We start from the raw sequence: 27,084 nt of genomic DNA on the forward strand, positions 1-27,084 counted from the left end.
CTTCTCAGCCAACACTTTGGCGTGGTCACAGGACATTGGATTCCTTTCGTTTGGATCAGCTGTTCTACTCAAAGAACACAGAGAACTGGGGAGAGAAAATGGCTGAGTGCATGTGATGCTTCCCAGTTCCTCTTTTAAGCTTCAGATGCTCTTATCTGCTGTAGGTCCTGTCTTCCCTACCTTCCTGCTAGATACCTCTTGTCTAAAAGGCCCCGGGTTGTACCTCTTGGTTTCAGTTCTCAATGGGGACTTTGTTGGGTGGGGCTGGCTGTGGATGGTGGAGAGACTGTTGTGGCCTCAACACCCTTTGTGACTGACTTGATTTCTGCTTTTGTGTAGCTGGTTGTCGGCACTGGAGAGTACCAAATGGCTGCAGCACTTGTCGGTGATGCTAAAAGCAGCTGTGCTGGTGGCTAATACAGTAGACCGGGAAGGCAGGCCTGTGCTGGTACACTGCTCAGATGGCTGGGACCGCACACCGCAGATCGTAGCCCTGGCCAAAATATTACTGGACCCATATTACAGGACGTTGGAGGTATTGAGAGGAATTGGGTGGGAAAACCAGAGGGAATGTGGGAGGAGGGAAGGTGTTGAGCCCTCTGGATCTGTCCTGGGGGTCTTTCAGTAGAGGACATTGGTGGCTCTTTTTTTCTTTTTTTTCCAACTCCCAAAGGCTTGGAAAATTGGTGGCTTTGAGTCCTCTTCTAGGTCCAGTCCTATTTTTCTTTGAAGCTGCCAGCTTCCTGCTTTGGGCAGTTCCCAGGGGAGTAGCACATCAGCATTTCCAGAGAGGCCCTATGTTTGAACAGTTTCTTTTTTTGCAGGGCTTCCAAGTGTTAGTGGAGTCTGACTGGCTGGATTTTGGGCACAAGTTTGGAGATCGCTGTGGCCACCAAGAGAATGTGGAGGACCAAAACGAACAATGCCCTGTGTTCCTCCAGTGGCTTGATTCTGTTCATCAGTTGCTTAAGCAGTTCCCCTGCCTGTTTGAATTTAATGAAGCATTCCTGGTAAGTCCTAAGCCCTGTGACAACAGGGATGGGGAGAATGACAGCCCGAGGCCCCCAGGTGCAAGCTCTCTCTGCCTTCTAGGTAAAACTGGTGCAACACACATACTCCTGCCTCTATGGCACCTTCCTGGCCAACAACCCCTGTGAGCGAGAGAAGCGCAACATCTACAAGCGGACCTGCTCTGTGTGGGCGCTCCTTCGAGCTGGCAATAAAAACTTTCATAACTTTCTCTACACACCCAGCTCAGACATGGTGAGTTTGAGCCCTTTTCCTATAGGTGCTATTTAGAAACCTATAGGGAGAAGTGGCTGAGTCAGTAGGGAAAATGTAGAGTCAAGGGCTTAGGGAAAGAAAAGGGACCAGGAACTCTTGACAAAGTACTAGTATTGGGCTGCTTCCCTAGGTCCTGCATCCTGTTTGTCATGTCCGGGCCCTGCACCTCTGGACAGCTGTTTATCTGCCAGCATCATCTCCATGCACACTTGGGGAGGAAAACATGGATCTTTACCTTTCCCCAGTGGCCCAGAGCCAGGAGTTCTCTGGCCGCTCTCTGGACAGGTAAGAAAAGCCCTTCTTCCTTTCTCCTGTCTCCACTAGGAAGGCAGTAACTGTTTCCCATCTCATCTAAATGTTCTCTTTCTTTCTTTTTTTTTGAGACACAATCTCGCTTTGTCGCCCAGGCTGGAGTGCCAGCGGTGCAATCTCGGCTCACTGCAACCTCCACTTCCTAGGTTCAAATGATTCTCCTGCCCCAGCCTCCTGAGTAGCTGGGATTACAAGCACCGACCACCACGCCCAGCCAATTTTTTGTATTTTTTGTAGAGATGGGGTTTCACCATGTTGGCCAGGCTGGTCTCAAACTCCTGACCTCAAATGATCCACCCGCCTCGGCCTCCCAAAGTGATGGGATTACAGGCATGAGCCACCGTGCCCGGCCTCTTTCTGAGGTATTTAAAAGCAACTTCTTGAGTCATTTGCAGGAAAAACTTGGCCAAGACTTGTAGCTAGCCTGGAGTGCACTCTGTGTGTTTTCAAGGTCCTCTGAAGATAAGGTTGGATACTTTCTTTCCTGGAGGAGCTGCTATCACTCTGTATGATATACCCAAGCAGGGGAGAGAACAAAACAGAAACGACTATTTTAGGAAGGTTTGTGGGAATGGTCTTGGTTTTTGTTCACTGGTACAGGGCATGGGGAGCTTGCTATATTAGTAGCAACCTTTGTTGTGTCCAGCATTAGCTTCCAGAAACATCTGACTCTCAGGGAAATGGGTTCCCAGCAGGAGGATGGCCTTATATTACTCCCTCAGAAAAAGGCCAGAATTTAAAAGGGAGACATAAAATTAGTTATCTTCTGGCTCAATGTTTGGGGAGAAGTGAGATGATGTTGGTTAATTTATGAGAGTAGTACCTGTTTCTTGTTTTTTAAAAAATAGTCAATATAAAAGTAGAAAATGAAAATCTTCCCTTATGATCCTTGTCCCCACAGGTGTCCACTGTTAACATTTGGTACGTGTCTTTCCAGATGTTTATCTCTACATAGGTAAATCCACACTCACGTTCTCATATGGAAACATTTTTTATAAACAAAATCAGAATATTTTTACATACCCTTTTTACTTTTTTGCATATTCTGCAAATTGTTTTTCCCGCTTTGTATTAGATTGTCTTCTCATGACAGCACATCTAAATTTCCTTTCTTGTTTTTATTGGCTTCAGAGTAGTCCACAATTTATATAAACAGATTCCTATTCATCATTTAGGTAATTTCCATTTTTTTAATCATTACAGGGAGTGCTTTACATCCTTATATGTGTAGCTTTTTAAAAATTTGTAAAATACAGTCTGGGCACGGTGGCTCATGCCTGTGATCCCAGCACTTTGGGAGGCCGAGGCAGGTGGATCACTTGAGGTCAGGAGTTCAAGGCCAGCCTGGCCAACATGGTGAAACCCTGTCTCTACTAAAAATACAAAAATTAGCCGGGCATGGTGGCAGGCACCTGTAATCCCAGCTACTTGGGAGGCTGAGGCATAAGAATCGCTTGAATCTGGGGGGCAGAGATTGCAGTGAGCCAAGATCGCACCACTGCACTCCAGCCTGGGCAATAGAGTGAGACTCCATCTCAAAAAAAAAAAAAAAAAAAATTGTAAAATACACATGCTATTTACCATCTACACCATTTTTAAGTACATAGTTTAGTAGGGTTACTTTGTGTTTTTTTTTTGTTTTTTTGTTTTTTTTGACAGAGTTTCGCTCTGTTGCCCAGGCTGGACTGCAGCGGCACAATCTCAGCTCGCTGCAACCTCTGCCTCCCGGGTTCAGGTGATTCTCCTGCCCCAGCCTCCCGAGTAGCTGGGATTACAGGCATGCGCCACCATGCCCGGCTAATTTTTGTATTTGTAGTAGAGACGGGGTTTTACCATGTTGGTCACGCTGGTCTTGAACTCCTGACCTCAAGTTATCCACCCATCTTGGCCTCCCAAAGTGTTGGGATTACAAGCTCCTGCGCCTGGCCAGTAGGGTTACTTTGTATGCATATTTTTGCATTTGTGTTAGTATTTTTTAATGAAAATACTGTGCTCAAAGGATATATATACATATATACGCATATATATACACATATGTATATATATCCATATACATTTATACACACGTATATGTATATATACATATACATACACGTATATACACATATACGTGTATATATGTATACGGATATATATACACATGTATACGCATATACGTATATATATGTGTATATATATCTCTCAAATTTTGATATTTGTTTATTGGCTGAGAGCTTTTTTTTTTTTTAGAGACAGGGTCTTGTTCTGTCACTCAGGCTGGGTGCAGTGGCACAATTATAGCTTACTGTAACCTCAAATTCCTGAGCTCAGGTAATCCTTCTGTTTCAGCCTCCCAGGTAGCTAATTAGCTCATTAGGCATGTGCCAATTTTTATTTTTTGTAGAGACAGGGTCTGTTGCCCAGGTTAGTCTTAAATTCCTGGTGTCGAGTGATCTTCCTGCCTTGGCCTCCCAAAACACTGGAATTACAGGTGTGAGCCACCATGTCCAGCCTGGCTGAAAGTTTTTAAAGTTAAAATATAACATATGTTATTGGTTGAATATTATAAAGGAAAACAAAAAGCCCAGCATCCCAAATTATTGGTTTTAGGGTCTTTTGAACTAAGTCATTGTGAGGGGACCATGATAGGTTTCAGGATTTCAGTGATTTTTTTTTCCTTCCCCGAACTATGCAGAATTTGGCTACAGGTTCATAGGTTTACGTTTCCTGGGAGAGGGGCCATAACTTTTAATCAAATTTTTAATAAGCTCTGTGACCCATTTAATAATCATTTCATTAACTTAGTATCTGATTTGTCAATTCAACAAATGTTTCTTTAATACCTACAAGTTGCGTATTACTGTACTAGGTTTTGTGGGCTACAGCAAAGAAATAGAAGATATTGGTTCTACTTTCAAGATTTTTAAGCTGTAAGATAAGACACAGAACAACTAGAGAGAACAATTCTTTTTTTTTTTTTGAGACGGAATCTCGCTCTGTCACTGGTTGGAGTGCAGTGGTGCAATCTTGGCTCGCTGCAACCTCCGCCTCCCGGGTTCAAGTGATTCTTCTGTCTCAGCCTCCCGAGTAGCTGGGACTACAGGCGCCCACCACCACACCTGGCTAGTTTTTTGTATTTTTAGTAGAGACAGGGTTTCACCATGTTGGCCAGGATGGTCTCAATCTCTTGACCTCGTAATCTACCTGCCTCGGCCTCCCAAAGTGCTGGGATTACAGGCGTGAGCCACCAGACCTGGCCAACTAGAGAACAATTCTAAGTCAACATCTAAGCAGATAAGAATGTGTGTAGTTCAGGCTGGGTGCAGTGGCTCATGCCTGTAATCCCAGCACTTTGGGAGGCCAAGTTGCGCAGATTGCTTGAGCCCAGGAGTTTGAGACCAACCTGGGCAACGTGGCAGAACCCCACCTCTACAAAAAATGCAAAAATTAGCCAGGCATGGTGGCATGCGTCTGTGGTCCCAGCTACTTGGAGGGCTGATGTAGGAGGATTGTTTGCGCCCAGCAGGTCGAGGCTGCAGTGAGCTGTGATCATGCCATTGCACTCCAGCCTGGGTGACACAACGAGACCTTGTCTCAAAAAAACAAATGTGTGTAGTTCAAAGCTTTAGAGAAATGATGTGTTTTTTAAAAGGGTCACTTGGTGGCTGTTTTACTCAGGAAATTTTCATGAAGGACCAGACAAGAACTGTGGGTCTTTTTGTGTTCTGTGTATCTGGCTTAGAACCTGGCACGTAATAAGTAAATTTAAATACATTTACTAAAGTAAAAATTTACTTAAAACTGGACAAATGGCTGGGCGTGGTGGCTCATGCTTGTAATCCCAGCACTTTGGGAGGCCGAGGCAGGCGGATCATGAGGAGATCAAGACCATCCTGGCTAACACGGTGAAACCCCGTCTCTACTAAAAATACAAAAAAAATTAGCCAGGCGTGGTGGTGGGCCCCTGTAGTCCCAGCTACTCTGGAGGCTGAGGCAGGAGAATGGTATGAACCCAGGAAGGCGGAGGTTGCAGTGAGCAGAGATCGCGCCACTGCACTCCAGCCTGGGCAACAGAGTGAGACTCTGTCTCAAAAAAAAAAAAACTGGACAAATGAATGAAAGAAAGGGAGTTGTGAGCTCAGTAACAAGGTTAGTGGAGAGGGGTCCAAAGGAAGTGGATACATGAGAGGTAGGGTTCTCTCGCTCCATTGCCCAGCTGGAGTGCAGTCACATGATCTTCTCAGCTCACTCCGCCCACCAGGTTCAAGTGATTCTCCTGCCTCAGCCTCTCGAGTAGCTGGGATTACAGGTGTGTGCCACCACGCCTGGCTAATTTTTGTATTTTTAGTAGAGACAGGGTTTCGCCATGTTGGCCAAGCTGGTCTCAAACTCCTGACCGCAAGTGATCCGCTCACCTTGGCCTCCCAAAGTGCTGGGATTATAGGTGCGAGCCACTGCGCCTGGGCGAGAGGTAGTTTTTTTTTAAAAAAAGAAGTTCTGTGGCTGGCAGGGGTTGAGAAGGGGCTATTTTAAGGAATAGTGGAAATATAGGACAGGTCATTGAGGGCACTGAAGGCTTTAAACATTACAGTGAGGAGTTTATTTTGATTCAGTTGGCAATAGGAAGTCATTGTAGGAAGTTACTGTGATCTGCTGACAGTGGGATCCTTGGAGAACTAATCAGTGAGTACAGGGTAGGTGGAGGCACAGAGACCAGCCAGCACTGCTGTAGTAGTTCAGATATGAGGGGAAGAGTCCCTGGCAAAGAGAAAGGATTAAATTCAGAAGCACTATAGAGAACCATTGGCAGGCTACAGAATTGATTGAAAGTTGGAGAGTAGACGTGAAAAGTACTTTGGGTCCCAAGTATCTGAGCTTAGAAAGTTGGAGAATATTAGTACCACTAATAGACATTGAAAAGTCGAGAAGACAAGCCAGTTTGGGGAGAAAGCGGAGATACAGGCAAATTGGGATTGAAATATTAGTTGATAACAAAGAAGGAGGTGTGTTGTAGGCAGCTCAAGATGGAGAGTAGATTTCGAGAAATAATTGGTTAAAGATTTTAAAGGAAATGGTCTCTGTAACAACTGACCTGACTTACTTTTGATTCTATCTTTCCCTAGATCAAAAATGTCCTTCTTCTTCTCCTGATCCTCCCCCTCCTCCCCCCTTCTCCCCCTTCTCCCCCTTCTCCCCCCTCCTCCTTCTCCTTCTCCTCCTCCTTCTCCTTCTCCTCCTCCTCCTTCTTCTTCTTCCATTAAAGTCATAAACACATTCTTCTGTACCCATCTCAAATCCTACCCTTTCTGTGTAGCCTTCCTTGACCTCCTGGATGAGCTCTCTCCTTGTTCTAAACTCAGGTATTATTGTCTCTGTCAACATTGCTGATTAACCTTTGGTATACATAGAATGAGTTGTGGAGGATGGCAGAATGTTATTATTTGAATTTGGACGAACAGCACATGGAAGTTAATTATATTCTTCTTTTTGTTGTTGTTGTTTGAGACAGAGTCTTGCTCTGTCACCCAGGCTGGAATATAGTGGTGCGATCTCGGCTCACCGCAACCTCTGCCCTCTTGCCTCCCAGGGTCAAGCAATTCTCATGCCTCAGCCTCCCAAGTAGGAGCTGGGTTTACAGGCGTCCACCACCACGCCCAGCTAGTTTTTGTATTTTTAGTAGAGATCGGATTTCACCATGTTGGCCAGGCTGGTCTTGAACTCCTGGCCTCAAGAGATCTGCCTGCCTTGACCTCCCAAAGTGTTGAGATTACAGGCTTGAGCCACTGTGCCCAGCATATTCTTTACTTCTTTTGTATGCTTGCACGTTTCCATAATAAAAAATAAAATGAAAAGAAGTCAGCTGTGGCACTTAAAAGAATACAGATCCCTAGGCCTCACTCTTGGCTATTCTTATTCAGTAGGTCTTGGGTGGACCTTGGTTGTCTGGATGTCTAAGAAGATCCACTAAGATGCCTGATGTATATCACACCTTCAATTGGCACCTAGCAGTGGAAACTTGACGTTGTATTTTGAGCTCATTCATTCATTTCTCAAGTCATTTGCCCCTGGTACTGTGCTAGGTGCTGGGGATTCAAATAAGACAGGGTCCTGCCTTCAGGACACTTCAGTAGAGGGAGTTAAACAAGTAAACAATAAAGTGCAGTTATGTGTTATAGGAAGCACTGAGCAATGTGCTTTGATGTGGATTTTTGTTTAATCTTCATAATAGCTTTAAGAGCTAGGTACTTTACCTTTATTCCATAGATGAGGGATCTGAGGCTTAGAGAAGTTAAAGTCACACAGCAAAGATGTTGTTAAATTGGGATTTGAGCCCTGCCTATGGGACTCCAGGAACTATAATTATAACCACTGTTATTGCCTTCCTGGAATTTCATACCATTAAAAAAATCAAAATTGGTCATAAAAGGTATATCAAGTATGTATAAAACATTAGTTTTAAGTTTCAAAAACCAGTTACTTAAAATAAGCTGCGTTGTAACCGCCTTTGGGGAATTTTTCCGCATGGGCTGAACTGACTGAGCCATCTAAAAATAGGAGGCCAGTGAAGCCTCTACTGTTTCCTTGGTGAATCTCCCTCAAGTTTTCATTGCTCTAAGGACTGTGAACTGCATTAATAATCAGGATGGTCACTCTTGAAAATGTTCCTTAACCTATCTGCTATATATGAATGCCTCTAGAACTCTGAGTGCTATATACCAGGGGAAGTTTCATGGGGCCTTGGGAATCAGAGGAGCACACTGCTGCTAAGTGGTTATCAAGAGCAGTGTTGAGGGAGTTGTGTTGTCTTAATAAAGTTTGTGGTTATTATGTTTGTGGTTGGTTGCCTATATTTTGAATTCTCATAGCATCTCTACAAGGTATGATTTATTACCATCATTGTTTAAAGGGAGAAACCAAGTATCTGAGAGGTTAATTTACTTATTTGTAGTCATGTAGCTAATTAGCATCAGAGCCAATATTGTCTAGTTCCAAAACCCATCTTCTTTCTGTTTTACTGTGATGGAGGCAGTGGGATATTGGGTTTGAGTCTCAGGTATAGTCCTAGCTGGAACAGTAGATTCAGAAGGCATTGGCATAGAAGGCAGCTGAAACCACTGTAGTGGTTGAGATTGCCCAGGGAGACTGGTAGGTTGAGTGCTGACAAAAGCTGAGGATAGATTTTTGGGTTCCAGAGGACAGGGTCCATGTCTCATGCTTTTTTTACAGAGTAAACTTTCAGTGAACATTGGTTATTTGTGATCTTAAGGGTCCTTATTTCTAAACTTAAGTGTTCTTAAGTGTCACTGTTTCTAAACTCTGGCTTTGATATTGCTCCATTGATTCAGTTCCATATATTGTATTGCAAGTGCCCATCTCCTGACCTGGAGGTGTTATATTTGTCATTCCAGATTACCTAAAACCAGATCCATGGATGATCTTCTTTCTGCCTGTGACACAAGCAGCCCCCTGACTCGTACATCCAGTGACCCTAACCTGAATAACCACTGTCAGGAGGTCAGGGTAGGCCTGGAGCCCTGGCACAGCAATCCTGAGGGATCAGAGACAACCTTTGTGGACTCTGGGGTAGGAGGTCCTCAGCAAACTATAGGAGAAGTGGGTCTTCCTCCTCCTCTGCCCAGCAGCCAGAAAGACTACTTGAGCAATAAACCTTTCAAGAGTCACAAAAGCTGTTCTCCAAGTTACAAACTGCTTAATACCGCAGTGCCTCGGGAAATGAAGAGCAACACCTCTGATCCTGAGATCAAAGTCCTGGAAGAGACTAAGGGACCAGCTCCAGACCCTTCTGCCCAGGATGAGCTGGTTAGGACTTTAGATGGCATAGGGGAGCCACCTGAACATTGTCCTGAAATAGAAGCTGTCAGTGCACTCTCCAAGGTCATTTCTAACAAGTGTGATGGAGTTTGTAATTTTCCTGAGTCTTCCCAGAACTCTCCTACAGGTACGCCCCAACAGGCCCAGCCAGACTCCATGCTAGGTGTGCCCTCCAAATGTGTTCTCAATCACAGCCTCAGCACCCTTTGCAACCCACCGAGTGCTGCCTGCCAAACTCCTCTAGACCCAAGCACTGACTTCCTCAACCAAGATCCCTCAGGGTCTGTGGCAAGTATCTCCCACCAGGAACAACTGAGTTCTGTGCCGGATCTGACCCATGGGGAGGAAGACATTGGTAAAAGAGGAAATAATAGGAATGGGCAGTTATTGGAAAATCCTCGCTTTGGGAAAATGCCATTGGAATTGGTCCGGAAGCCAATTTCTCAGAGCCAGATCAGTGAGTTCTCTTTTCTAGGGTCCAACTGGGACAGCTTCCAAGGGATGGTGACTTCATTCCCAAGTGGGGAGGCCACCCCTCGGCGGCTGCTTTCCTATGGCTGTTGTAGCAAGAGGCCAAACAGTAAGCAGATGCGGGCCACGGGGCCCTGCTTTGGGGGCCAGTGGGCTCAGAGAGAAGGTGTGAGGTCACCTGTCTGTTCTAGTCATTCCAATGGACATTGTACTGGCCCAGGAGGAAAGAACCGGATGTGGTTGTCTGGTCATCCAAAGCAAGTCTCTAGCACAAAGCCCGTTCCACTGACCTGCCCTTCTCCAGTGCCTCCTCTCTATTTGGATGATGATGGACTCCCCTTTCCCACGGATGTGATCCAGCATAGGTTACGGCAAATCGAAGCAGGGTACAAGCAAGAGGTGGAGCAGCTACGTCGACAGGTGCGTGAGCTTCAGATGAGGCTGGACATCCGTCACTGCTGTGCCCCTCCAGCAGAGCCCCCCATGGACTATGAGGATGATTTTGTAAGTAGTCACCAACTGCCATACACCCATTATTTACTCTGTTCATCCAGCCTTCCCTCCATTCAGCATTTATTCGTTGGGTACTTGCTGTGTACCACTGAGTTAGGTGCCTGGGCTATAGGATGAAAAACAAGTAAGCAATTAGAATGATGTTTTTAAGTGCTATGATTGAGGAGGCATCAGGTGTTAGAGGGCTGGAGTGGAGTGAAACGTCAAGGAAGACTTTCTTGAGAAGGTAATGCTTGAGCTGAGTGCTGAAGAATGTGTGATACTTAGCCAGGTAGACAGTGAAAAGGAAACACCATTCGCAGAAGCGTGGTGGCAATAGGTACTCCAATGATATGGCTTAAAAGGATGGGACATGCGAGTGTATATGTGTACATGCATGCATACACACTTACACTGGGGCTATGAGAGACAGTCAGATAGGGTGGTGGGAGGTGACATTGGAGAATTAGGTGGAGATTACAAGGGTCAGGTTGAGTGCCCTTCTTTGGATTTTACCCTTAAGGCAATAAAATTTTAGGCCAGTGCACAATATGATCAGAGTTGTAGTTTAAGAAAATGTGCAACAATGTACATTTTTTTTTTTTTGAGACGGAGTCTCGCTCTGTCACCCAGGCTGGAGTGCAGTGGTGCAATCTCAGCTCACTGCAACCTCCGCCCTCCCGGGTTCACGCCAGTCTCCTACCTCAGCCTCCCGAGTAGCTGGGACTACAGGCGCCCGCCACCGTGCCCGGCTAATTTTTTTTTTTGTATTTTTAGTAGAGACGGGGTCTCACTGTGTTAGCCAGGATGGTCTCGTTCCCCTGACCTCACGATCCGCCCACCTCGTCCTCCCAAAGTGCTGGGATTACAGGCGTGAGCCACTGCACCCGGCCCAACAGTGTACAATTTTAATGAGGCAGTTGAGACCCAGATTGGGAGGCTGGTAAGGTCATTTTGGAATAATCCAGGTGAGAGATGAAGACTGTAGGCTGTGCAGTGTTGGGCAGCCTCAGGTTCTGGCACCATAGTCCTTGGGGAGCTTCTAGGAGCCAGCTTCCTCTCCATGGTATCTTGCCATTTACACAGACACTTTCCTTCCTTCTGTTAAGGTGCTCCCCACTTGCCTGCTTCTCACTTCTCTGGTGCTTTAAACAGGAGTCAGCAAACTTTTTTTTTTTTTTGTAAAGGGCCAAATAATAACTATTTTAGGTTTTGTGGGCCATACAGTCTATGTTGCAACTACTCAGCTCTGCTATTGTGCAAAAGCAGCCGTAGGCCAGGCACTGTGGCTCACTCCTGTAGTCTTAGGACTTTGTGAGGCCGAGGTAGGTGGATTGCTTTGGCCAAGAAGTTCGAGACCAGCCTAGGCAACATGGTGAAACCCCATCTCTACAAAAATTACAAAAAATTAGCTGGACATGGTGGTGGACGCCTGTGGTCCCAACTACTTGGGAGGCTGAGGTGGGAGGATCTCTTGAGCCCAGGATGTTGAGGCTACAGTGAGCAGTGATCATGCTGCTGCATTCCAGCCTGGGCAAAAGAGCGAGACCTTGTCTCAAAAACAAAACAAAAAGCAGCCATAGACAGTAAGTGAATGAATGAATGCAGCTGTGTTCCAACAAAACCTGATTTACAAAAACAGGCAGTGGGCTACTCTGGCCTGTGGGCCATAGCTTGCCAACCCCTGGTTTAGAACATAACAAGAGTCTTTCTATGCTGTGGTGTAGCATATCGGTAAGAGTGTAAATCTGAAGCTGCAATACTAGGTTCAAATCCCAGCTTTACTACATATCAGCTCTTAACTTTCTCTGTGGCTTCATTTTCTTATTTGTGAAATGGGGATATTAGTAGCATACATTGTAAGACTGTCTTAAGAAATAAGTTCATGTGTATAATGCACTTAGCACAGTGCCTGACACATGGTAAACAGTAAGTGTTAACGATGATGAAGATAATTTGTTGTCTTTGCCTTTTCATCAGACATGTTTGAAGGAGTCAGATGGCAGTGATACTGAGGATTTTGACTCTGATCACAGTGAAGACTGCCTTTCAGAAGCAAGCTGGGAACCTGTCGATAAGAAAGAGACTGAGGTATGTTTAGGCCCATATATGGTGGGTACTTATGTGAGCCAGTGAGTCATTATATTTCCCAGAGATGAATGACATGCTGTAGACTGAGCTGTCCCCCAGAGAAGTGTCAACCTGGTAGGCAAATGGTAGCCAGTTATGAAGATAAGCCTTGTCACTTTCTCCTGGGGTGCTTTCCTCATTGCAATGTTGCTCATCCAGTCTGTCAACAAGGACCAGGAATTTTTCTTTGTGCCTTCTATTAGGTGACTCGCTGGGTTCCAGACCATATGGCATCACACTGCTATAACTGTGACTGTGAATTCTGGTTGGCCAAACGAAGACACCATTGCAGGTAAGATGTTTTGTATGATTTAGTATGACTCAAAAAACAGTGCAGGCCAGGCGCAGTGGCTCATACCCGTAATCCCAACACTTTGGGAGGCCGAGGCAGGTGGATCATGAGGTCAGGAGATTGAGACCATCCTGGCCAACATGGTAAAACCTGTCTCCACTAAAAATACAAAAATTAGCTGGGCGTGGTGGCGCATGCCTGTAATCCCAGCTAGCTACTCTGGAGGCTGAGGCGGGAGAATAGCTCGAACCAGGGAGCTGGAGGTTGCAGTGAGCCGAGATTGCGCCACTGCACTCCATCCTGGCAACAGAGCAAGACTCTGTCTCAAAAAGAACAAAAAACAAAAACAAAAACAGTGTAATACATATGTATAGAACTAAGTGGAATTAGTTTGGAAGTGGACACCTCTTTATAGAAACTATTTTTGTTTGTCCCCAACTTTTCATTTAGTATCACTCATTCTCAGTATATTGGCATTTCTTAATATTAATTAATTAATTATTTTTTTTTATTAGCGATGGGGTCTTGCTATGTTGCTCAGGCAAGTCTCAAACTCCTGGCCTCAAGCGATTCTACTGCCTCAGCCTACCAAAGTGCAGGGATTACTGGTGTGAGTCACCCTGCCTGGCCAGTATATTGGCATATCTGATGAACTCTTCCCTCTTTGTGCTTTGACAGAAATTGTGGGAATGTATTTTGTGCTGGATGCTGCCACCTGAAGCTGCCCATTCCTGATCAGCAACTCTATGACCCAGTTCTTGTCTGTAACTCATGTTACGAACACATTCAAGTCTCTCGTGCCAGGGAACTCATGAGCCAACAGCTGAAGAAACCCATTGCCACAGCTTCCAGTTGAATGCCGGGGAGACGACCTGTCCAATTTTAGCAGGTTTGAAGGGAGGATCTTCTTCAGTTGTAGTTTGGAAGGTTCCTTGGTGTGGCTCATGAAATCACAGAGCTCAGAGATACCATCTTGAGAAATCCTCCTTGGTATCATGAAACTGGAGCAGAGGAATTGCAATTTGGCAGGAGGTCCTCTACTGGTGATACCCTCACCTTGGGGTAATGGTAATGGTCCTAACCCAGACCCAGGGTCTGGAAGCTTTATGTTGAGTTGGTGACTCCAGCCTCTTTCTCCTGGAGGTCACAAGATGATGATTGCATAGATGTTGCCTGGTGCAAAGTGCCCCAAACAGCAATAGAAAGGCATATGTATAACCAAACTCCAAGTGATAACCAGACCCATCTCTCCTCCACCTTGACAAAAGCAGATTATAGTATACAAGATAGGAATTCCTGTCCTATTTGAGATGAACTATATCCTGTACCTCTGTGCTCTGTGTCTGTGCATGAAGGCTCAGTCTTTAGAGGCACTCCCTCTAGTTGCATTAGTACTGTCTTTCTGTGGAGTTTGGTTTGAAGACTGGCTCAGCAAGTGGAGGTTTCAGTGTATTTTTCAGTTGGCTCATCAGCCAGCATTGGTGAATATTCAGTTTAGGGGAACAGTTCTAGGGAGCGAGACATTTTTGGGAGCAGAGGAAAACTCTGCTGATGTTCGGTCCTGGCAAACATTGAGTTATTTTGAGCTGTGAAGGCAGTCGTCTCTGTTACACAGTGGCAGCTCTTGAGTTATGCACTGTGAAGAATGAGAAGGGAAAAGCAAAAATTATCCTTGTGAAATATCTGCTGATTGTGCCCTACCCTTTGCACCTGACTTTTCCTAGTTGTCCTGGTGCTAACACAGGAGCTACACCTTGATCCTCTCCTGGCATGAAAATAAAACAGAGGTTTTCGTTGTTGTTGTTCCATTGCCCATTTCCCCCATGTTGTCTTTCCCTTGGCTGCTGCCTCCTCTGGGTCACATTTGCTTCTTATCCTGAACACTTGACACCTTGAGGGTAGAACTTAGCGTTTGGTTTTTACCTCCTAGCATATGCTGTTTGGTATGTGAGGGTTTCAGTACAAATGCTGCTGTCTATTTCTGTGCACTTAACAATGGAACCCAAACAGAAGAGAATAAAGCCTTGATACCAAAATTGGGAGAGAACATGTGTCCATTTGGACCAAACGTTATTGGTTTTTTAAAAATTTTATTTTGTTTTTTTGTTTTTGTTTTTTTCATCTTAATATGTACCAGTGGCACTTAACCAAAAGATACAGTGATATAGCCATGTACTGTGGGTGGGACAGATACAGTCTCCTTGGCCTATAATGAAACCACTAGGACTTTATACATTTTCCTTAATTTGTTGACATATAATGGTAAATTATATTTAGGCTTATCCTGTTTTGAAATGATGGTAGTCATCTTTCTTACTGCTACTTTCATGTTGCTTTCTAGAAAACAGCATTTCATTCCAAAATAACTAGGATCTGCATTTAGAACAAGAATCATTATTTGTCCTGACCTTTTCAGTCCTACAGAGAAGCATCTGTGGTTCTTTTGTACTTGCCATAGATGTAACCTAAAAAGTTTTGGCATATTTAGGTCAGCCTAGCAGAACTTTTTTTTTCATTTAAATGGAGCTGAATAATGGAGATTTTGTGTCTGCAAAATTCCTGAGATCATTGAAAAAGTAACAAGCTATTCCTTGTTTCTGATACATAAAATTATTTTAAGCATTTTATCAATCATTAAAATTTACTGCCAGTTGTGAGTGGCTTTTTAATTAACTTGTCTTTCATTGCACTTCACTCTGCCTGTTTTCAAGGGGAGTAAGATTGGTAACATTTGGGGAGACTGTATCTGTCTACTTAGTGTGGCTGTTTTGAGGGACTGTCCCATCAGTGAACAAACTGCATGGCCTTGGAGAGAGACTCTGGGCTCTTGGCTCAGATGTGTTCATCAAATACTCCTTTCAGAGCTGTTGTGGGTGTAAGTGACATGATGTGGCCAAAAATCCAAACTGTGCAGTTGCGTTGTGACAAACATGCAATGTGCTGTAAAAATTCAATACAGTTTAAATAAAATCTCTATATTAGTGCTGCTTTGTTGGGTCGTTTTATTTTCATTTCTAAAAAAACTTAATATTCACTTATTCTTTGACCATGAGAAGAGTAGAACATTGTACCCCTTTCTCCCAGCAATTTCCAATTTATTTATTCTGAGATGGAGTCTCCCTCTGTTCCCCAGGCTGGAGTGCAGTGGTGCGATCTCGGCTCACTGCAACCTCCGCCTTCTGGGTTCAAGCGATTCTCCTGCCTCAGCCTCCTGAGCAGTTGGGACTACAGGTATGCTACCACGCTGGCTAATTTTTGTATTTTTAGTAGAGACGGGGTTTCACCATGTTGGCCAGGCTGGTCTCGAACTCCTGGGTTCAAGCAGTCCACCCAGCTCGGCCTCCCAAAGTGTTGGGATTACAGACGTGAGCCACTGCACCCGGCCAATTTCCATTTTCAAATGAACCTCTCTTTTTGAATCAGCACAGCTCTTGTTACATTCTTATTTATTGATTGGCTAGGGATCGATTCTTATGGATACCGTAGAATTCTGTCCCATCTTTATTTCTCTTTAATGTCTAAAATGCCACCAGCTAGTTGGGCAGGCACACAAGATAGTACTTAGATTCTTGTGATTCCCTCCTCCCAGGGACCTCAGTTTTCGTCTAACCTTGAGTAAATTGTCTTGAACAAATACTGGCTTAAAAGAGTGTATCTTAAAAGATACAAAAGGCTACTATCTAAAAGGTGAGTTCGTTTACTCAAGATATTATACCTCCAGTAGCATCATTTTTGTTTGAGAGATGAGCTGTTCCACTGTTAGCAAAGATTACAGACCAGACCCTTTGGTCCCCAGAATGACCGACTCTGCTGCCTAACGCACACTTTCTCTGCATTCCAAGTGCCCACTAGTTGGCTGGGCCGAAACACACGCCTCTTGGTATTCCACGGTGGATAACTGGGCTTCTCTCTTGACAGGACTTAGAACTCCCCGGCGGACAGCCTTCCCGGCCTGAAGTCTGGGAACGCCTGGGGAAGGGGCTCCTGCCCGGGTCCCGCAGGCGTCCGGCGGGCTGGGCCGAGGCACGCGGCCGCCGAGAGGGAGGTGCCCACGCCGCGTGGCGGGAACTCGAGGCCCCATTGGCCGCGCTGGGAGGCGCCGTGGGGCCTCGTGCGCCAACGGTCCCTGGTACGCGGCGGACGGGCGCCGGCAGGAGCGGGCAGGGCGAGGCGAAGGCAGGGGAGGGATCGAGAACGGGGTGGGAGAGCTAGGCTCGGGGGGCGAGGCCCCGGCCCGGTGGGGCGATGGAGGAGGCGCTGCTCTCCACCCCCATCAACCCCAACAACTTCCCCGCCAAGCTGTGGCGCCTGGTGAACAGCCCGCGCTACCGCTCCATCCGCTGGGACGGCCGCGGCGAGGGGCTGCTCATCGACCAGCCGCTCTTCGAGGCCGAGCTGCTCAGCCCGCCCGGGCCGGGGGGCGGTGGCGGGACTGCGGGCGCCGGGGCCGAGCCCGAGCTCTTCAAAACCACCAACTTCACCAGCTTCATCCGCCAGCTCAACCTCTACGGCTTCCGCAAGGTGGTGCTGGGCGGGCCGGGCGCGGCGGGGCCGGGGCCGGGGCCGGGGCCGGGGCCGGGGGGCGGCAGACCGGCAGGGGATGGGCCGCTCCATCACTTCCACAGCCCGCACTTCCGCCGCGACCAGCCACAGCTGCTCGTGCACCTCAAGCGCCTGACCAGCGCCAACAAGGCCAAGCTGGCGGCTGGCCTGGAGGTGCCCTGCCGCCCGCCCAACCGCTTCCAGCGGCTGCTCATCACCTCGGCCTCCGCCTCCGCCGCCGCCGCCGCCGCCGCCTCGGCGGCCGCCACCGCCGCCCCGCTGCAGCACCAGGAGCCGCCGCCGCCCGCGGGGCCCCGGCCCGAGCCGCACGGTGAGTCCGGGCTGCCCGTGCCCTCGCCCACAGTGGGCACATGGGCGGCGGGGAGCAACCGCCGCTGGAGGGCGCATTTTCGCACGTCCTCACGCTGTGGGCGACGGAAAGGCGCCGGGGACCCATTGTCCACTATGCTTCCCGAGACACCGCCACCGTTCTCAGCAGCACCAGCACGGTGGCCACCGGCCCTCCCCTGGAGGGTCCGTAAGCATTCAGCCCCTTCTGAGCCCACTGGCAGCAAAAGGGACCTCCGCCTCTTAGGCTCCCTTCTACTCGTCCCGGGTTTGAACCCCAGGAGTTTACCTGGTTGTAAGCCTCCGTTTACCTTCCTGAGACCCACACTGTCCACTGTAAACATGTAGACTAAGTAGTCCTTCATTGAAACATTGGGTCTGGAAGAAACAGAAGGGGCTCCTTTGCTCCCGTGGGAAGCAGAGTGGAGTTACCCTACGGGTTAAGGCGGGACGGAACAAAATCGTAGTCAAGAGAACTTAGAACATTACGGTTGGGCGCGGTGGCTCACGCCTGTAATCCCAGCACTTTGGGAGGCCGAGGCGGGTGCATCACGAGGTCAGGAGTTCGAGACCGGCTTAACAAACAGGGTGAAACCTCGTCTCTACTAAAAATACAAAAATTAGCCAGGCGTGGTGATGCACGCCTGTAATCCCAGCTACTCAGGAGGCTGAGGCAGGAGAATCGCTTGAACCCAGGAGGCAGAGGTTGCAGTGAGCCGAGATAGTGCCACTGCACTCCGGTCTGAGCAACAGAGCGAGACTCCGTCTCAAAAAAAAAAAAAAAAGAGAGAGAGAACTTAGAACATTACAATAGCAGCCAAGGGAAAGTTTTGGAAAAGGTGCCTGCAGTGGAAATTTGTCCTTGAAGAGGGCTGCCACCTTCTACCTATTGGCACATCTAAGAAATCTTAGAAGTGTTACGACAATCATCAGATTTAAGGTTCTGGGTAATGTGTAGAATGGTAGACATTGTTTATATACCTTAAGAGCAAAAATACAACGATACATCGTGGCTTACAAGATATAGTTCCTATGTAGAATGAATCGGCTACACATTTCTTTCATTGAAGCAAATTAGAGCTTGATGCTTCCTTAAAGGGGTATGATTAGACAAACATAAGGCAAAAATGGTTTTCTTTACAGCTGTCAAGTTTTAGTTAAAAAAGAATTTTAGAAAGCTCACATTTATAGCCTTTGGTGTTTTCACTATTGGCTACAATCTTTCAGTATTGAAAAAACTTTTTGGTATACATCTGTATTTAGTAAAAGTTGAGAAACCCTCTGTGATAGTGAATTATTTATTTTTTATTATTTGTTTATTTTTTTGAGACGGAGTTTCGCTCTTGTCACCCAGGCCGGAGTGCAATGGCACGATCTCGGCTCACCACAACCTCCGCCTCTCGGATTCAAGCGATTCTCATTCCTCAACCTCCTGAGTAGCTGGGAACACAGGCGTGTGCCACCGTGCCCGGCTAATTTTTATGTTTTTTAATAGAGACGGGGTTTCACCAGGTTGGCCAGGCTGGTCTCAAACTCCTGACCTCAGGTGATCCGCCCGCCTTGGCCTCCCAAAGTGCTGGGATTACAGGTCTGAGCCACTGCGCCCCGCCTCTTTTATTTTTTGAGATGACGTCTCACTCTGTTGCCCAGGCTGGCGTGCAATGGCAAGATCTCTGCTCACTGCAACCTCTGCCTCCCGGGTTCAAGTGATTCTTCTGCCTCAGCCTCCAGAGTAGCTGGGATTTTACAGGTGCCTGCCACCACACCTGGCTAATTTTTATATTATTAGTAGAGATGGGGTTTCACCACGTTGGCCAGGCTGGTTTTGAACTCCTGACCTCAGGTGATCCGCCCATCTTGGCCTCCCAATGTGCTGGGATTACAGGTGTGAGCCACTGCACATGGCCAAATTATTTTATAGACTTAATTTTTTTTTTGAGATAGGGTCTCACTCTGTCCCCCAGGCTGGAGTGCAGTGGCAAGATCTTGGCTCACTGCAACCTCCGCCTCCTGGGCTCAAGGGATCCTCCCACCTCAGCCTCCCGAGTAGCTGGGACTACAGGCGTGGCCACCACACCCAGCTAATTTTTTGTATTTTTGGTGGATACAGGGTTTCACTCTGTTGCCCAGGCTGGTCTGGAACTCCTGGGCTCAAGTGATCTGCCCACCTTGGCCTCTGGAAGTGCTGGGATTACAGGCGTGAGCCACCACTGCGCCAGGCCTGTAGACTTGATTTTTGATGCTCTTCCCCCTCTTCCAGGAAGGCAAGGGTGGCAATATTCCATTTCTCTGTTTAAAGAGTCCATGATATGAAGCAGTATACCAAGAAACCAACAGGGTATAATCATTCATTCATATCACCTTCAGCTAGGAGAGTAATAAAAACATTTTCAGCATGTTAACATGGATTTACTACAAAGAAATCTGGGGCCGGGCGCGGTGGCTCACGCCTGTAATCCCAGCACTTTGGGAGACCCAGGCAGGCGGATCACGAGGTCAAGAGATTGAGACCATTCTGGCCAACATGGTGAAACCCTCTCTGTATTAAAAATATAAAAATTAGCTGGGCGTGGTGGCGGGTGCCTGTAGTCCCAGCTACTCAGGAGGCTGAGGCAGGAGAATCACTTGAACCTGGGAGGTGGAGGTTGCAGTGAGCCGAGATCACACCATTGCACTCCAGCCTGGGCGACAGAGTCAGACGCTGTCTCAAAAAAAAAAAAAAAAAGAAAAAGAAAAAAAAAGAAATCTGGGTTATTTTTGAGTTAATGGAAAAGTTTAAATGTACAAATAAAATAACACTGTGTTCAACTTAACCTTCGCCCAGGGTTACGAATGACAACAGTACTTGGTTCTTTGGAATTTAGAAGATAAGGAACTAGGTTATGTGTCCACTGTGGAGTTTAGAAGATAAGGGATTAGGTTAAAGTTCCAACAGTAAGTTGAAAAAGCAGCAGTGGCATAAGAATGTCCTAAAGGAATATTAGGCCACTTCCATGTGATGGCCATTGATTTTGGTAGGGAATGATAGGGTGCAAGGCAATGGAGACAATACCATGGCATACATTTGGCAGAATCTCTGACATGGATTTTTTTTTTTTCAGGTTGCATGTCTGGTGGGTATAAGGAGAAAAGACTAGAAAATATGTTTTTGGGAGAAATGGGATAACCACTTCAAACAAAGAAACATCCATGCATACACACACACATAAAAACCAACACTTGCTCTTTTCTCTTCTCTGACCTTTTTCCCTCAACTGTCTTAAACCCAGTTGTATTTTAAGTGTAGAGTCCATTTTAATTGAAGAAATTCAGGGCCATCTGGAATCTGATTTTATTCACTTATAGTTCAGTTGGTCAGCATTTAAAGATTACTATTTGTTGAAAAACATAAATTCATGGTTTTTCAGTATAGATTATATGTCAATCCATATATAACTAAGTTATTGTTTTCATGCCTTTCCTGTTTGGTGTTTTTTGTTTTTTTTTTTTTTCCTGACCATTCTACCTGTTGGTATGTGCAGAAGGTATGTCAGGTGTGGACTGTCTATACCATAGGTTTGGTTCACTAGGGAATTGTGTTACTGGTTCAGGTGGAATGTAATTCTGCTTTAAGTTCAAGAATACTAGAACTTGAATAATTGAGCAAAGTTGTTCAAGAATACAACTTTGTTTTGTTCTTATTCCATGTTCTAAGTCCTTGGCTCTTCTATTTTTCCTCATCTCATTTTTCTTCTTCTCGAATCTTGCCTTGGTTATGTGGCTGACTACACTGCTACTGCTTGGTCTCCATTTTTTCTATGTTCTATTTCAGTGTATGGGTTGAACACTTCTCTCTCTATAATAGAATCCTCTGTTTTAGGACCTAGTTCTTTTATTTAGAGCCACTGAACAAACTGCACTGTTCACCTTCCAAGAGTATACTTGATAAGAAACAGATTGCATGTTTTTCCTTTGTGCACTTCTGTTATTTTGTTTTTAGGAGCAGTTTATTTTATACGATATTTGTTAAAATATTCTAAACTAAGTAACAGATCTGAGAAGTGGATAATCTGTTTTTACCTGGGGATACCATGCTCTCAAGAGGCAAGTTTTTGGATTCTTTCCTGGGAATTGATTAATTCAGATGCACTTCCATAAAAGAAATAGAATTTTTGAGAACACAATTTCATCCTGCCCTCTATTTCCAGAATTCTGGATTCAAACTTTGCCAAATATATCTTAAAAGATATTTTGAAGACATATAGGTGATGCTCTGTAATGTTGATCTGAATTGAGCCCTATGAAGTAACCCTTAACAGAAGAATAAATAAGGGCTGAACATGTCTTGGTTCTTTATTTTAAAAAAACAGGCTTAAAAGAATGTTCTTTTAATCTTGACCGTGTTCTAATTTTAACAGCATCTAAAATAGTTAATTGGCCATCACTCCAAGTTTATCATGATAGAAGTAGACAGATATAAAACAATTTAAGGTAAAGAATTCTTTAATTAGCTGCTTAAGTTATTGACAGCCTGAAAATTCACCAACAGTTTATCCCTGAAGAGGGCAGAGCTGTTGTACTCTGTAGGCTGTATGTAGTGTTGACATGTGAGCATCCCAGGAGAAATCAAGGAATGGGTAATTTTGGACATGCAGAAACACCTCTTGTGAAGAGAGAGAAAAAAAGGAGGGGTTGTCAGTGGTGGGTTCAAGGTGTATGTACCTGCGGAATTGCTAGTCAAGCAGCGTAAAAACTGTTTTATGCTTTTTTTTTTTTTTTTTTTTTTTAAGACAGTGTCTCCCTCTGTCACCCAGGCTGGAGTTCAGTGGCATGAACATGGCTCACTGGTGCCTTGACCTCCCAGCATCAAGTCCTCCTCCCACCTTAGTCTCCTAACTGGGACTATTGGTGCATGCAACCCTACCTGGCTGATTGTTTTATTTTTTGTAAAGACAAGATCTCACCTTTTTTTTCTTTTTTCTTTCTTTCCTTTTTTTTTTTTTTTGAGATGGAGTCTTGCTGTGTTGCCCAGGCTGGAGTGCAGTGGCGTGATCTCAGCTCACTGCAACCTCCACCTCCCAGGTTCAAGCTGTTCTCCTTCCTCAGCCTCCTGAGTAGCTGGGACTACAAGGTGTGTGCCACCAAGCCCAGCTAATTTTTGTATTTTTAGTAGAGACGGGGTTTCTCCGTGTTAGTCAGGCTGGTCTTGAACTCCTAACCTCAAGTGATCTGCCCTCCTCAGCCTCCCAAAATGCTAGTATTACAAGTGTGAGCCACCGTACCTGGCCAGGATCTCACCATTTTGATCATGCTGGTCTGAAATTCCCAAGCTCAAGCAATCCTCCCGCCTTGGCCTCCCAAAGTGCTAGGATTATAAGGATGAGACACTGCACAGGGTCTATTTTTTGTACCTTAAAGGAATAAAGGAAAAATAGTTTTTAAGAGATCTATCATTTGAATACATTCAATCTTCTGAAGTAGGATTTTTTCCCCCTATTAGATAAAGCCTCTTGATTTCCAGGGCTCCAGAATTTGTGTTGTTCATATGTATGCATTTGTTTCTTTTTGGCATTAATGCTTTATTTATTTGTTTATTTATTTATTTTTAAGAGATAGGATCTCACTCTGTCACGCACGATCATAGTTCACTGTAACCTTGAACTCCTGGACTCAATAATACTTTATTATCTCTTTTTGAAACAGGGTGTCACTGTGTCACCCAGGCTGAAGTACAGTGGCTCAATCTCAGCGTACTGCAACCTCCACCTCCTGGGTTCAAGCGATTCTCCTGCCTCAGCCTCCTGAGTAGCTGGGATTACAGGCATGCACCACCATGCCCAGCTAATTTTTGTGTATTTTGTAGAGATGGGGTTTCGCCATGTTGCTCAGGCTGGTCTTGAACTCTTGGACTCAAGTGATCTGCCTGCCTCGGCCTCCCAAAGTGCTGGGATTACAGGCCTGAGCCACCGTGGCTGGCCTGCTTTACTCTTTAGAGGAAATTAAACCACAGAAATAGAATGACAGATATGTAACTTGTTGAATGGGTTTACAACCTAATTATTTGGAAAAGCAGGTATTTGAGTGTCACCTTTCAACGTGTAGTTTAATACTTGAGTAGCACATAATAGGTTTTCCCTCTGTTTTACAGATTAGTTTAGTAAATTGAAAGGAACTTGTTAATCAGTCACATGATTTAATGCAAAACTCTCCTTAGGAATAAATTAGGCTAGCTTTGTTTATGTTCAAGAATCATAATCCATAGTTCTGTACCATTTATATTCTCCCTTCCCTCATTACATACTATTGCCCTTTCTCTCTCTTCCTTATCTCCACTTTTTATTCCTTTTTACATTGCTAATAAAGAGAAGACAATATCAGAATCTCTGGGCCTGGATTTGTGGATTTTTAACAAACTCTTCAGGTGATTCAGATGTAAACCAATGTTTGAGAGCCACTGATATCTGGGAAAGGATACTACTGGAAAGACTCTGAAGAAAGAAAAATCATGGAAAACGATTGATTGATTTAAGGGATGAAGGGGAAACTAAGTCAAACTTTTCAAGCCTGACTTTTTTACAAAGATTATAATTTTTAAAAATTTGAAAGGGAGGGCAAGACATGGTGGCTCATGCCTGTAATCCCAGCACTTTGGGAGGCAAAGGCAGGAGGATCGCTTGAGCCCAGCAGTTCCAGACCAGCCTGGGAATGTGGCAAGACCTTGTTTCTACAAAAAGTAAAATAAACAGTGCTTGGTGGTGTGCACCTATAGTTCCAGCTAATCAGGAGGCTGAGGTGGGAGGATTGCTTGAGCCTGGAAGTTTGAGGCTAGAGTGAGCCAAGATCACATCACTGCACTGCAACCTGGGCAACAGAGTGAGACCCGGTTGTTATATAAATAGATAGATAGATAGATAGATAGCAAAGAGCGTTACTTTTTTTTTTATCTTGTTATATGTTCCACACCCATTTCTTTTATTTTTTTGTTGGAGAGCTTATTTTTATGCCTATTATTAATGTTCCAAAATTGTTTGAAAGACTGAATGGAAAACTTTTAGGAAGTAGCTTACACATTGGAAAAATCTGGGTCAGGCAAATAAAGCGAAAGGTAAGATGGCCAAATCATGTATAAAAGGCTTTTAATGTTGAATTTTTGATTTAACGTTTGATTTAGTGTTAGAATTTGGGCACTTTATCTTTTATGACTATTGCACTGAGAAAACAAAGGTTTATTTGATTCTTCTTTCAGCATTATATGTCTCATATTCTTGATTCTGAACTTGTTTTTACCAAAACTAAACTTCCGTTGTGTTAAAAATGGCTGATTGGTGAAGAGTAGTATATTTTATGACCTTTGGTTTACTATGTCTGGTGGTGTAATGCAAAATTAGTAAACATGCTCTTCCTCTTTTATGTAGGACCAGTGGCTGTAGGACAATTTCACCGGTCATTTCGGCGAGATAGTTTGTCTCCTTACTCCTACGTATCAACTCCATCCCACGACCACAGTACTTACCCTCTGAAAGGTTTAGATCGGACCCCAGTTCCTCATAGAATATGGCAGAACTCCCTTGGAATGCACCCTGGACAAGTGGAGACATCTCCCACATTTTCAGATAAAGGGGTTCCATTTCCTGTACTCCAGAGGTTTCCAACTGAGGTTACCTATACGCTGCAGCCCAGCACCACATCTGTACATGTTCAACAAGGTCCTCAAACAATGGTCAGCTCCTCCCAAAAATACAGTAACTACACACCCTCAGCACAGTACTCGCAAGCCTACTATCCAACAGGTATGACAAATTCAGGTTCATGGCCTTCTATTTAAGGTTGTTTATAATGAGCATGTATATATATTTTAAATGAATTTGAATGTCTATGTGCTTTAACACAAACAGTAGGAATGTACACCTAAGAAATGGCAAAGATTTCTTAGCAGGAGATATTTTTAAACAATATATAAAATTTCATTGTGTTTTTAAGGATTGTGAAAATTTTGTTGGTGTATAAAGGTGTGTATTGTTAGTGAAACTTGTATACTCAAAATGTGTCCTGGTTATGAAAGTAAGACTTAGTACCCCAGGGCCGGATGTGGTGGCCCACACCTGTAATCCCGGCAATTTGGGAGGCTGAGGCAGGTGCATCATTTCAGGTCAGGAGTTCGAGACCAGCCTAGCCAACATGGTGAAACCCCAACTCTACTAAAAATACAGAAATTAGCCAGGCATGGTGGCAGGCGCCTGTAATCCCAGCTACTCAGGAGGCTAAGGCAAGAAAATTGCTTGAACCTGGGAGGCGGAGGTTGCAATGAGCAGAGATCACTCCACAGCATTCCACCCTGGACGACAGAGTGAGACTGTCTCAAAAACAAAAAACAAAAAACCTTAGTACCCCAGAACCTTATTTTAACTCTGTACTTGGTGCTGAAGTTTTTTTTTTAAATATGTCTATTATATATTTAATATAGTTTCATCTTAAGGTGAGATTACCTCATAATGAAATCATTTGGTATCTCAGTAATGATATTTAATGAAAAAGCATACTCTCTGAACATTAAATTCTTTAGTAAAAACCTGGTGAACAGTGGGATCTCTGCAGTGTTATTCCTAGGCAGCTAAGAACTGGGGAGTAGCAGAGAGAAGGAGAAACCTGACAATGACAACTGACCTGGAACTCAAGCAAGGGCATTGAGAACATGCTGGTAGATCCCAAGCCACTAATTGGGAACGCTTATGATAGTTATCATCTGTTTTGCTTCTTGGGGAAAAAAAAAAGTTGTGTTTTCTTCTTTTCTTTTCTTCTCTTTTTTCTTTTTCTTTCTTTCTTTTTTTTTTTTTTGAGATAGAGTTTCACTCTTGTTGCCCAGGCTGGAGTGCAATGGCGCGATCTTGGCTCACTGCAACCTCCGCCTCCTGGGTTCAAGTGATTCTCCTGCCTCAGCCTCCTGAGTAGCTGGGATTACAGGTGTCCATCACCACACCTGGCTAATTTTTTGTATTTTTAGTAGAGACAGGGTTTCACCGTGTGGGACAGGCTGGTCTCGAACTCCTGACCTCAGGTGATCCACCCACCTTGGCCTCCCAAAGTGCTGGCCTTACGGGAGTGAGCCACCCTGCCTGGCCATTTTTTTTTCTTTTTTAATAGAAAACTTTTTGCAATATAATCTTACCATTTCACTCAAATGTATTTTCTTTTCTTTTCTTTTTTTTTTTTTTTTGAGATGAAGTCTCGCTCTGTTGCCAGGCTGGAATGCAGTAGCGCAATCTTGGCTCACTGCAACCTCCACTTCCTTGGTTCCAGTGATTCTCCTGCCTCAGCCTCCCGAGTAGCTGGGACTACAGGCGCCTGCCACCAACCCCTGGCTAATTTTTTTTTTGTATATATATATATATATATTTTTTTTTTTTTTAGTAGAGACAGGGTTT

General features: G+C 45.0%; 2 protein-coding genes across 4 annotated transcripts in view; both read left to right on the top strand.

The window, feature by feature from the left end:
• Positions 1 to 15,776, top strand: part of MTMR4 (myotubularin related protein 4) — a 28,581-nt gene extending 12,805 nt beyond the window's left edge. For all 3 annotated transcript variants that reach the window (XM_063718125.1, XM_002827322.5, XM_009251570.4), the window contains 8 exons: positions 340 to 535; positions 825 to 1,010; positions 1,093 to 1,263; positions 1,415 to 1,569; positions 8,985 to 10,383; positions 12,352 to 12,462; positions 12,705 to 12,793; positions 13,472 to 15,776. In XM_063718125.1, coding sequence (XP_063574195.1) covers positions 340 to 535; positions 825 to 1,010; positions 1,093 to 1,263; positions 1,415 to 1,569; positions 8,985 to 10,383; positions 12,352 to 12,462; positions 12,705 to 12,793; positions 13,472 to 13,649 — 2,485 coding nt within the window. In that variant the 3' untranslated portion in view covers positions 13,650 to 15,776. The remainder of the gene's footprint in view (positions 1 to 339; positions 536 to 824; positions 1,011 to 1,092; positions 1,264 to 1,414; positions 1,570 to 8,984; positions 10,384 to 12,351; positions 12,463 to 12,704; positions 12,794 to 13,471) is intronic.
• A 1,058-nt stretch (positions 15,777 to 16,834) lies between these two features.
• HSF5 (heat shock transcription factor 5) overlaps positions 16,835 to 27,084 on the top strand; it is a 67,882-nt gene continuing 57,632 nt past the window's right edge. The window contains exons 1-2 of the mRNA XM_002827343.5: positions 16,835 to 17,666; positions 25,078 to 25,452. Coding sequence (XP_002827389.1) covers positions 17,039 to 17,666; positions 25,078 to 25,452 — 1,003 coding nt within the window. The 5' untranslated portion in view covers positions 16,835 to 17,038. The remainder of the gene's footprint in view (positions 17,667 to 25,077; positions 25,453 to 27,084) is intronic.

The sequence above is a fragment of the Pongo abelii genome, chromosome 19 (assembly GCF_028885655.2).
Source record: "Pongo abelii isolate AG06213 chromosome 19, NHGRI_mPonAbe1-v2.0_pri, whole genome shotgun sequence".
Taxonomy (NCBI): domain Eukaryota; kingdom Metazoa; phylum Chordata; class Mammalia; order Primates; family Hominidae; genus Pongo; species Pongo abelii.